The sequence below is a fragment of the Leuresthes tenuis genome, unplaced genomic scaffold, assembly GCF_036924035.1.
Source record: "Leuresthes tenuis unplaced genomic scaffold, fLeuTen1.0.hap1 SCAF_14, whole genome shotgun sequence".
In the NCBI taxonomy this organism is placed as follows: domain Eukaryota; kingdom Metazoa; phylum Chordata; class Actinopteri; order Atheriniformes; family Atherinopsidae; genus Leuresthes; species Leuresthes tenuis.
Window position 1 is genome coordinate 11,899,719 of NW_027325368.1, and position 12,642 is coordinate 11,912,360.

A 12,642-nucleotide genomic window follows, 5' to 3' on the forward strand; every position below is an offset into this window, starting at 1 on the left:
AACTACAACCAGAGCTTTCCACCATATGTCATGTGCCTCCCCAGCAGATGAAGTCATTTGATTTGAACACAAGCTACAAAATATATTGTTTCTCTAGGAACATTTGAAAGCTCACATGGAGTAATTAGTAGGAGGCGCTGAAACGTTTTTGGACAGTGGTCAAAATCCATTTAAATGAGAAAAACCCACAGCTATGGTGATTAGTGGTTGCATAATCTCCTCAGTTTCACAACTTCTTCTCTTCAAGGCTGTCCTTTTAGCTCCTGCTGCCCGCACTGTCACTTGAGCCACTTTTAAAGAACATTTATCTATAACTAGTTCTAATAATACTAGTTACTCAATTGTATCATATGCTGACAATAGTTTGAATGGAGGTTGTCAACATTGCAAAGATTTCTTGAATTTGTTTTTGTTCTTCCAGTCAATTGGAACTTTTTCTTACCTATTAAGTGCTGTTGGGATTGTGTAGATGCAATGCATTCTCCTTAAATTACCAAGGGACAGATCCCCTGGTGTTGTTAGGTTTCTGCTTTGGGGACTGTAATGTCTTCCCAGAGTATTTGTTGTAGATTGTTCAGAGGATAAAATTCTTTAAGCAATTAATGATAGGTCATACGATTTAAATGATATTGCATCTGTTGTGTACTGTACATCTGAATATTTGTGGTATTTACTCTCTGAATATATTGAATTTATCACAGAGTTGTTAAAAACTACATCAAATGAATTGATAAAGAAAAAATAAAAAAAGAGATTTGTTTGAAAGAACATATAATGCTTTGGGGTTGTGTCCCCCTACCTTCAGTGTCAAACATTATCTTTTTGTTGATTTTAACATTTATGCCCATTGTCAATGGCAATGGAAGTTACTCTCTACCACAGAAGACTGGGCTGGGGCTGCCTGAAACTCCACATTTGTAGTCCTATCATTTCTCCCCTCATCTGTTAACATAATCATGAAAACACATTTGTATAAAGCTTGCCCAGCAGTGTGCCCCAAGCGATGAATGAGCAGTAGCCATACGCTGCAGTGTTTCTGAAAAAATTGGTTAGCCAGGCAGAGCAGGCTAGGCATTTTAGGTTGGAGCGTCTTAAAGTGACAGGTTGTAAAACAACCCATTTCAAAGAAATGATGACCAGCGATGTAACATCGGTGTTCGGTATGGTAGCAAATACTTGTAATTCATTAAAACTTTAGAGTGGGTAAACTTATTCTGGTATACCCTAATGATAAACTCAGCAACTTGCAAATGACCATAATATGGCTCCTGATTACCCTGACAGACTTTGAAAAGTCTACTAAGGAAGACTGCGAGTACCAGTGCAAAGTTAACAAAAGAAATGGGCCTTGAATAAAAAACATATTTGTAAAAATATGGTTCCAATTGTCAAGAAAGAGATTTAAGGCTCAAACTGTTGTTGTGACAGCCTGTATTGTCACTATTAATCATTCTGTTCTGCAAAGATATTGGACTGTTATTGTGTTACACTTTAACTCTTTATGATGATTCATATTGATAATAGCAAACTGAGTGGATTTGGTATTGTGATTGTAATAAAAATTCTGTTTATCAGTATTTACTAAAACTGCACTCTGATTTTAGGTATGTAAGATCCACATCTCAATGCTCCAACTCAAGCGCACATCTTATGACTGCTGCAAGTTAATTTTTCAAAAGATCCATGTCAGGAGATGACGTTCTCAAGAACATAAGGTGTCACTTTAGCATAAGTGACTTCCGGTGGAGATGCCTTTGTTTACAACCTAGGTCCTACCTATGAGTGCCAATAGCATATGGCAGTCGGTGACTTTAATACTGACATGCTATTCTCTCTGATGGTTAATGCATATGTTATTTCACCTCATAAACGCAGTACATCCAGCAGTGTTACTACATACACCAATGCTAGTTTCAGCGTGTCTTTGTTTTCCGCTTGATATAAACTGAATTCTAAACAGTATAGAACAAATGAATAAATCACAGCTGCTCTGCTATTGTAGTTATGGACATATTTTGTTTAATGGTTGGAATATTTCAGTCATATTCCCATAGTTAAATAATTGTTCAATGCTGAGTTCAGGCTTCATACAACTGCATTATGCTCTCAGCTGTTAGAGTACAATAGGGATGGGAATGAGCATATCTGATTATGTGTAGTTTCGGCTTCAGTACATACACTTTTTGGATTTCTTCACACTTCAGAGGAAATACTGCCTGCTGACCCAAGGGCAGAAGTTAGTAAAAGCTTAAGAGAAAGAAAGGACTCATTTTGAATGGGAGCATCAGCCCTTGCTGTTTAGGTGAACCATTACACTGGAGACAGGCAGTCAGTTTAAACGTTTAGTTTGGGAACATGGAAACCTCGGGCACATTCATATGAAAAAGCCTGTATTATGTGACTACACTGAGAGTGTTCATTCATGAAATCACTGTATGGCAAATCATCTGTAATTCCTAAGCAAACTTTAAAAAGTCGGAGAAAATTGTATCCCTCTGATGCCATAACACAAATGAAAGTTAGGCAACACATGGTGCCTCAGATAACCCATCTCCTGCATTATGTCTCGGTAATCCAATCTAACTGGTTGCAACTTTTGAGAGACTGCAGGGGGAAAAAGTGGTTTGGCAAAGGCCCTGCGATCTGTTGAATGTGGAGTTTGTTTGAGGGGTGAGAAAATATGTCATTTAGGAGTCGTGGTTTATTCCAACGTAAGAGCAAGCGCACCAATCAGAGGCTTTTCGCTCCACCGTACCTGCCTCCTTTCCGCCCCCCCCTTTTCCATCCACACACTCACTACTGAGCACGATCTGACGCCTGCCGCATCTGGAGACGCTTCCCAACACGAGAAACTTCAACTTTTGCGTTGACTCTGCGCACAAACACTCAGGCGTTTGCGAATTGTCTGTCCGTCAGGGTGAAATTGCCTTTCTCTCGATAGTAAGTAGAGATTACTGAGGCCAAGTTGGCATTTCTCTCTCCTCTAAGCTTTTTACATCTCCATTGGTAAATAGAGCCCGTTTGGTAGTTTCATACATTCAGTTTCTGTTAGAACGTCACGCTAGATACATATTTCAGCATGATTTCTGGAAGTAACACGTGAATAATGTTCGTTATTTTGGAAAGACATAATACATTAAACATACTCGAAACCAAAGGAAGCGAAGTGCAATCGAGCACATTGAGTTGAATCACGCAAATCATACACTTCTGCGAAAAGTTGATAATATCACTCTCTGCTCTGTCACAAGGATGTTATTATTTACTGTTAAATGCGAAAAGTAAACCCTTTGTGAGCTCCTGCCGTCTGCATGACACTAAATGACTGCGTTGATGGTGACATGAGTCAGAGGAAATGAAGTTGTGAAATTCAACAGCGACTTGGTGATGGAGTGACACAATTCAAGCTTTAAAAAAAAAAATTCTCTCCAACGCTGATCTAACGTTTGGAGGAGAAGACTTGAAGAAACCATAAGGCGCACAGCTCCATACTGAAGTGTTTAAGTTAGTCTGAGGGGAAATTTAAAAGACCTAAAAATACAGCGTCGGTTTCTTCCCTACAAAGAATCATTTGAACTTCCCACCGCAGAGAGGGAGAGAGCGACATAAATAGTTCTGACATGTGGATGTAATTTCAGAAGAGGAAAAAAGACAGATGCAGAGAAATAAAGCGGGCGGGCTGAGCCGGAGTATATAGTAGATTATAGGAAATTAAATCGAGGGCATAGCGAGGCGATTACAGAGTTATGATTTCACGAGCCGCCAGAAGCACCGAGAGGCCAGATGGAGTAAAAAGACATATCTCGCTCCACTTTGAAGAGAGTTAAGTAGATTAAATAATTGCATCTGAGCTTTATCGCCGTTTGTTTGAGCCCTGCAAGGACTCTTGGAGGTAGAGTTGCCTCAGGTCAGGGATGGGATCCTCTCTGCCGCTTCACAACCTGGAATTTCTCCTCATCTCACTCCTTGGAGGTTTATGCTTGGTAAGTCATGTAATTTATTTACACATGCAATAATTTATTTTGCATAATAAGCACCTGTTTACTATAATGTTGCACATGTGAACTGTTGAGGTCCAGAGGTGCTTCCTCTATGCACGCATCACTGACAGCGTGTCAAACATGGTGCAGGCAAAAGAGCAGCTATCAGTTGCTGTCACTTCCACATGTGTTGTGCATTAACATGTTGAGTCACATTTGGTTAGTTATTAGTCAATATTTCAGACAAAAACATGCACATTAACCACACCTACTAAATGTATTCATTGCCCTTGACTTCCTCTAAATCTGCCAATTGCATCAGAATCATGGATCAGAGTTAAGATGCTCTCCTCCGAGATGAAGGACAGAAAGGGAATCCAAGTTTTTACTCTCATACCTCAACACTCTTAACTGCCTACGTGCACCATGTAACACTTGAATTTGCAATATTTCCAAGTATTGCAAATTGTGCAATTGTGCAATTCCAAGTTTGATTGCACAATCATGCAACTGACATCTCTGTTAAACAGGTATTTTGACTTTTTTTTCCGCTCAACTTAAAATGCAGACAAGGTTCCTAACAACAAACAGCTGGGAGTAGCGATTACGCTCTTGTTCCATTATGTGCATCGTCCCGAAGTTCTGAAACAATAAATGTTTGTGCAAAGTAGAGTCTGGTAGCCTAGTCTCTGTAATAAGCAAGGTATTGTGTTTACGATGGATTGTTTTTTTTTTTTTTATGACTATACAAAGCTCTCACCTGCCTGAACTGAGGCAGTTCTTACTGGCAGAATATTTCATTCATTTCTCCAGGAGTAACACCTGAACTATTTTGCTTCTTTGATTGAAAGCTGAAGGATTTTCTTTTGCCGGATATTGTGATTTATGAACGTGCTTTCAAATATTGTCATAGCTGTATCCAGTAAGCTTGTGACACACACAAATACACAAATACACACACAAGCTGTGCAGTCAGAGCAGCACACCAGGTTGGTTCTGTGTGTTTTGGCTGAGGCTGTTGTGCATTCAACAGGCAGTTCGCCCAGGCTCTGAGGTACAGTGCATTTTCCCAGTGATGTGGTCCATCACTGTACCGCACTGGACCTCTAGGCTCATTGGTTTAGATGGCAGAGGAAAACAATTATAACATAGCCGCGTATTTATAGCTGATTCAACATTCAGCCATTAGAAGGCTCTGTCTGTGAATGATGTTTACCCATTTTTAAATTTGGTGTTTGCTTAGTCTTCCTCTCAAAAAAGTATTTTTTTTTCCAACTGTGACCAAACTGGACATAGATTTTACTGAATCTAAACTAAGAGTGGAAAGTCTGTGTCTGTGTTTAAGGGTAGGATTTGAAACTCCTTAAGCTGAGACGTACAGTTGTCGAACTGCAAGATTATGCTTTCCAGGGGCTTGGCATTAAAGTGACATAAATCCATGTATCACAAATACAAACGTCAACATGGGAAAATACTTTGAATTAGTTGGGGGAGGCACATCCAGCGCATTTATCTGACACAAGTCAAGGGATAACTCAATTGTGTTTTTGCACCCAGCAGGCAAGCTGCAGTGACAGCTAGCTAGTCTTTGTTCAGTGTGACAGGCTGCCTCACTTACTCAGTTATAACATTTATTAAGAGGAAACGATGCTTTCAGGAAACCTTAGTGGGGATTTAATTTCTACCTCATGACTGTGTTTTCCTGTGTGATGACTTGCATGTGTTTGGATGCTGAGAGTGTATCTGTATCTGTCTACTGTAGCCAAGTGTAGTATCAGCCCTGGATAAAATATGACTGGGAGGATTGTCATATTTTGTTGTCCACAGTGCATTATTGACTAGTTTGACATGTTGTGGAAATCTTTGCTGTTGACAACTCTAGCAAGTTTTCCTCTTTTTTTTCAAGATTAGGTTAAATCAATGCTGCATTGGACATGAAACCACCAGTTTCCAGCAGAATATTTGTCAAATTAACGCCATAATGTCTGATATAGTGCCCATGAATGAAAGATTTTTGTTCTTCTCTAGAGAATGGCTCAATTGATGATGAAAGACTAGATTAATCAGTTTGACTTCACAGGACGCTGGGAGCCTGCAGCTTAATCAAAATGAATGCAACAAGAGAGAGAAGCGCACTCAAGTTTTTATTTTTTTTATTTTTCCATCCCTATCATAAATCAGTCCCTCACTTTTGCCTGCTGGTCATAATTTAAAGGCCTTGTCTGATAATGGTCATAAAAAGTGCACATGCATGCCCCTCATAGAAACCTTTCAATGGAGTTTTAGCCTTCTCTGTCAAATTATCCTCAATAGAATTTTGTTATGCAGATTAGGGTCCTGATAATCTCTTCTCAATCTGTCTCTGGTAATTAGGTGCGGGAGATATTTTCTCAATAATTCAAATGAACTGTTGGTGTATTTGTAAAATAGGCTTTGATATTGAAATTCATTTTGCATGCCCTTTTGACTGATATCCAATAAGACTTATGATAATTTTGCCCCACTTGTCTGTGTTTGTGTGGGTGTGCATGTGCATGTGCATCTGAAAGGGTATAAAATGTAACATCGTCATTGATGTATTCCACAAATGTGCTTTTCACTCAGTGATTTAGACAAAACTGCTGATTCTACAGTCTGGTTGATTGCCTCTTTGGATTGGACTTAGTCTGCTGCTTCATGCTGAGTTACTTTACAAGGTTTCTGTAATAACAGCTTATATAGTGTGTAAGTCTGAGTGCTTATAATGTTCCAGCTTATTTATATCACAAATTCTGATAGATAATTTTATCATTTAACTTGCTGTGTCAAAATTCCAAGAATTAGAAGTTTTACATACTTAAGTATTTGTAAAAAATATCATTTTGACTAAATGTTTCATACATTACGTGAAAGGATTTCTCTCCTCTTCAATAGTGCAGTGATGATTGAAAGGGCATATTGTTGTTCCAGGGGTCCTAAAGGCAAGGAGCATTGGGATAGTACACAATAACTAATTGAGTCCAATTCCTTCTGAGCACAATTTTCTTTACGGGGGATAAACTTGGTTTAGGAATAAGTGTATGTATTGGTCTGGTAAGGTAGCTGGCCACGTGGTTTCATTGAAATCCTTTCGTGGTGTGGAATACTGTACCAGTGTGGAGTTTGTCATCATTACTAAGATAAATTGTTTTTAATTTGATTTACAGGGTCCAAGCTACTTAGGCTTCCATTGTAATTAGTGCCAGGCATCCCAGTGTCCCAGACCTAGTTAACTTTCAGATGTTGAAAGTTTTGAAGATAATTTGTTGTAAACCTTTATACTTAAACTTAGTAATCATGGGGACAGTATGCTGATTTTGTGAGGTAATCATGAAGATAGACCAGTCCAGTAGCCAAAATAGGTTCCTATGTTGTGAAATGGCTGGAGCTTTGTGAATGAGAGCAAACACATAATTTTGTATTGGCTGAAAAACCTCACCATATTTACTAATGACAAAGTCTCCAGCATGTTTTCTTCTTAATGTTTTTGTATGATCTGTCTTTCACTATTCATAATTTACACACCAGCATCTGTTCCTACTATGACAACAAGAGTCCATTTTACATTTTTTTTTTCAAAATGTAAAACTATCTCAAAATTTTCACAGCTCATCCTGCAAATCTGTAAATATAAATAAAAGAATTGCACAGTGTTAGCCATTTCATAGGAGCTATAAGTATGGTAGCACTCAACTATTAAAAGAAAAATTCATCTCTGAAAAAAGTATATGCGATTACCGTAATTCAAAGTCCTTTTATGCTAAATGGTTGACAAGCACTAAATATAAATGACTACAATCTTATGATGGGTGTTGAAATAATTTAGCTAGAAAAATAATAAGCTTTTGTATGCATTTTTGCATTCATGTCATTTATTCTTCAGAGTTACCTCAAATGTCTCTTATCTCCAATTTCATTAAACAGATTTTCACCCGTAGCTTGGTCCTTGAGTGTGTTAAGTGTGTAATAAATTCATGCCCAGTGTTTCCTTCAGTTTATTTAGATGGTATAGATGTCGCATTGATCTTGATTCCATCAGTTTTTAAGCTTCATTAGAACACATTTGAACAAAAACACCCTCAAGGTCCACATCTGTTAGGTGAGATTCATATTTGATCCCTTTTCAATGAAGGAAAAAAACATTCTTATTTATACTTAACACAAATTCTACGGGTTGCTTTATGATGACACACGCTGCAAAGGTTAAAAACCACAACCAAATACTGAACTTATACTTATACAAATGTTTTTTGTTCATTTTCTAACCTTACTGTGGAATAGTCGACTTCAATAAATTGAGTCTCCATGGCAACAAAAAGTGTGCCCAGGCAATTTTCCATGTAGCGCCCCCTGAAAACATTTCCATTGTAGTGGTATTTATAGCATCATAGCATCTCTTTTTGGTGTTTTCTACATTTGTGGGAATTTTTAATCTTTTCTATTTTTATTTAGATAAAAGCTGCAGGAGAGTCTTTTCTTTATGTACTTTTGTTTTGGATTTCCACATTCTTTCTGCAGTTTCATGTCATATACCCCTTGTGGCCATAGTAAATCTCTAATTGTTTTAAGGTTGGGGTAGGAGCAATTAAAATGAGTGTCCTTACAAAGACAGGCATAACAAATTGTATGTGTGTAAATTTAATTAATGGCCAGACTGCAAATGATAACCTTCACTTCTCCCACGGGGGAGACGATTCATTTGGAAGTGTGAGGTGTGTCTGAAAAAGGGCATTTATTTTTGTGTCAAGACTTATCTGGTCTGATTACCTGTATTCAAAGCACATTAAACTGATTATAAAAGTGTATCATATATGTATATATATATATATATATATATATATATATCATATATAATTTGTTACAACAGTGTTTTTTCTTTGCTTTTATGCTCGTCTTGACCGATTTCCACTATGATCTGTGATCATAAAGGCTCTGACTGTAATGACTTTGCAATAACTTGCCTAATAATTTACTATTCACAGTTCACTGCACAGAAAAAAAAACAATTAAGCAGGAGGGCCCACTGTCTTAATGCATTTTATATCTTATTTGATCCATTTAGTTTGACTTCGGCTGCTGAGGACCTGTGGAGCAGATTGCTAATTATCACAAAGCTTGAGCAAACCACATGAAGAGAAAATTCATGGCATATGGCTTTTCTTATCCATTAAAATTCACACGATAAAAAATGCAAACAAACAAAATATTGATTAATATTCCAGCACATGGGCTCACAGTCAATACTGTTGTAGCAAGGCTGAATTAATGCATTTCAAATCATTATGTGACACTCTCAGGAAATCATGTATACAGATGGGGTCAAAGTAGATTTTTAGAGATATTTAGTGGGGCAGTGAGTATGCTTTTGTACAGTTTACTATGTCATGACTATGGTCCTTATTGGAAATCTTACGTTTTTAGTTTTGTAGCTCTCATGTTGGCTTCAAACATGGAACAAACTGTGAGCTTGAAAGTAGTTTGAGGGCACTAGTGATTTACTTAATATGAGATTATTACTCATTCGAAAACCATTTTCTCGATTGTAAAATAGCTCTCCTGCGACAAAGGCAAGTGAGTGACTCAATGTATTATCTCTCATAGGCAAATTTAATTAGAGGTGTGGTATAGCCTGTTTATTTACAGAGGCTCTCAATCCACACCACGAGGATAGAAGAAGCCATCAAGGAAATCACAAAGCTGTTGTCATGCAGAAAACAAATACCAAACTGTAATGACTACATGACTGGGTCAGAGCATTTCCTCAACAGCATGTCTGGCAACAGGGTCACGGACTTGCAGGACTCACTGATGGTTATGGGGAGTGAAGGCTGGCCTGCGTAGTCTAAGTAGATCTCAGCATGCCACATATGATGTTGTATAGTCGCAGACTAGTCAGAGTGCTCACGTTGATCACGGAAATTGCCTATAATGGGCACCAGAGAATCGGAGTAAAAGATAGCCTGGAAGTTTGAAACATACTACATAGCTAAATGTTGTTGCTGACCTCATATATCCCTTAGTGACTAGTGTTACCTGATGATAGAGACCTCTTTCAGCTAGATAATGACCCCTGCTGCACTGTAATAATTGATGATGGATCTGCAGATTATTTTCCCAGATCTTACTCCAATCAAATATGTATGAGGTGTTCTGAAAAATTAACAAAAACATTTTCAGTCCAGAGGGACTCCACCCACAAGGTCAAAATGTTTACATCCTGTTGCCTGATACTGAAATATGCAATCTGAGGGCTTTTGGAGACCATGCATGGAGGGGTCAAAACACAAGGAAGCCATACACAATATTAAAGTTTGAATATTAGGGTTGATCAGAAGGTAAGATACTGTTTGATTAGTCATCAAAGATGTGGCTCCTTGCACTCATTTATTGAACCACTCCAAGTTACTCAACATTTTTAACAGTGAATAATATGTATTGCATGTAAGCTGTAATTAAATCAGCAACCATTCAGCACACTATGTGTTTACTACTCAATTATATTAAAAAAAATTAAACCATAAGTCTGTAATCAACCAATTTGACTGTTTGCTGCTTCCAAGCCCATTTCCATTTTACACAATGATGTTTGACATTACAGTCCTTTAAGAAATTACTAAATTTAGTCTGTGGCCATGCAGCAGTATAATGTAATCTAGCTCACTAATATCAGCCTACAGAATGCTGGCCCTTAATCTGCTTGAGTTGTACAGCATTAGATTTTAGTTTTACTGAAATATGCAGTGTTTCTTTCATTACGTTTTGATGCTGATCTTTTAATACTAGGCATCTTATTCTGTAGACCGAATTAAATCTTAAATTGTGACAGAATATGTATTGGACCCAAAAATAAAACAGCTGTAGCCTTCCAAATATTGACTAAACAGAATTAAGCTTTTTTTTTAATCAAAACCAATTAGTACAGACTACAGAGAGCACACAAACTGTCATCAAGTCATGGTATTGTTGTGAATTAGCGATAACTGATGTGGCGTGCTACATGCAGTTATTTCAAAAAGTTACTGTGATGACCATTTGCATCCTGAATACTTTGAGACACTTTTTTAAAAAAAATAAGAACGATAGAGGAGACACTATTTGTTCTGGCTGTGTTTACTATTTGTTTCCTAACCAAAGTGTCAAAATAGTGTAGTGAGAGATTTTGATAGACTATATTTTAGCCCATTGAGTATCTTTGGGATGAAGAAAGATAGATTATTTCATTGTACGCAACCCAGGATGATGTGCTATATGAACAAATTTTCCCGTATTTTAATGTTTACGTGATTTATTCTTTTGTTTTTTTATCCGCTCTACCTACTGATTTCTCAGATTAACTTTTTCTTAGGTATAAGAAAATTTTGTCTGGAGAGCTTCACAGTGAGAAGAAAAAAAAATACAATACAGATTTGAGTGTCCAAAAAAAGCTTTAAAAAGCATTTGATTAAACATACATTGCAGATTTCCAACATGTACGTGTAAAACATACCTTCACTTGGTTGTGTGCCAGTAAACGTATGGCTGGTGGGGGGCTTTAGTCCATGATGTGGATCACTGTCTGTGCTCCAGGTTAGAGACACTGATGGGCCTGGAGCTGTCAGGCGAAGCGTCTGGTTGGACACCTGTCAGTGCCACTGCTCCAATTAGACTATTTCTTGAATTCTTAGGTCCACTTGCGAGACGGCCACTTCCTCCTGTCCTTCTCAGCTGTCAACAGGGAGCGCATGTTGTGGTTTTTTTTTGCCTCGACTGTCATGTTGAACAATTTTGTTTTCATCCCAGTGAGTTTACGTTGCTCCGCTCATGCCATTTACAGCATCGCAGATATTTCACCACTTTTTTTTGCTAGTAATCCATAACTGCTCCCATACATTGCTCTTGCTTGTATTTTCAAGGTAATATTTTTTTTAAGCTTCTCCGAACGTATGCCAATTTCACCACTGCAAAAGTTCTGCCACTACAATTCTCCCAAACCTTTGAGTTTGTGCCAGGTGATTTGTACTTTTGCTAACATAGTGAGATATGCCAGGAACAACTATCCAATTACCTCCAGTTAATAAACAAGGTGATTTAATTCAGCACAGATAAGTAAGAGCAGACTTTGATAGTTGTGAATGTTAGTGTCTAGAGATGGGCTCTCTTTTCAGAAGAAAATGAAAAGAAAGTAAGCAATTTAAAAAAAAAAAAAAAAAAAGAAAAAAAGCTTTTCATTACAATATGTTTCAATATTGCCATTACTATATAACATATAACATCCATATATGTTATATGTTAACATACCATATGACATCTTGGAATGTTATTTGAAAACATTTGTCTACATACAAGCTTATCCAGGGAAGAGAAACTTGTGAAAATGAAATCGAGATATGTGAAATTATATTGTTAAATTGATAATCCTACATTCTGATTGTAGCCAGTACTATGTGATGGCAGTTTTTAATTCCCCTAATTTGTTATGATAAACAGCATGCCAATTTGGACTGATGCTAATATGTGGTGAATTCACATTATTGCTCTTTTGCAGAGAGTTACATGTTGTCTCCTGTACAGTATGCAGTTGGTCATGCACTGGTCTTGGTGTGTAAAATCTTTTTGTAGATAACAACTTAGCAGAAATACTGTTAAATACTGCAAAGAATAACAT

At 37.4% G+C, this 12,642-nt stretch overlaps 1 protein-coding gene across 1 annotated transcript in view; it reads left to right on the forward strand.

The window, feature by feature from the left end:
* The first annotated feature begins 3,253 nt into the window (after positions 1-3,253).
* Positions 3,254-12,642, forward strand: part of pth1r (parathyroid hormone 1 receptor) — a 53,056-nt gene continuing 43,667 nt past the window's right edge. The window contains exon 1 of the mRNA XM_072364464.1: positions 3,254-3,983. Within this exon, the coding sequence (XP_072220565.1) occupies positions 3,915-3,983 (69 nt within the window). The 5' untranslated portion in view covers positions 3,254-3,914. The remainder of the gene's footprint in view (positions 3,984-12,642) is intronic.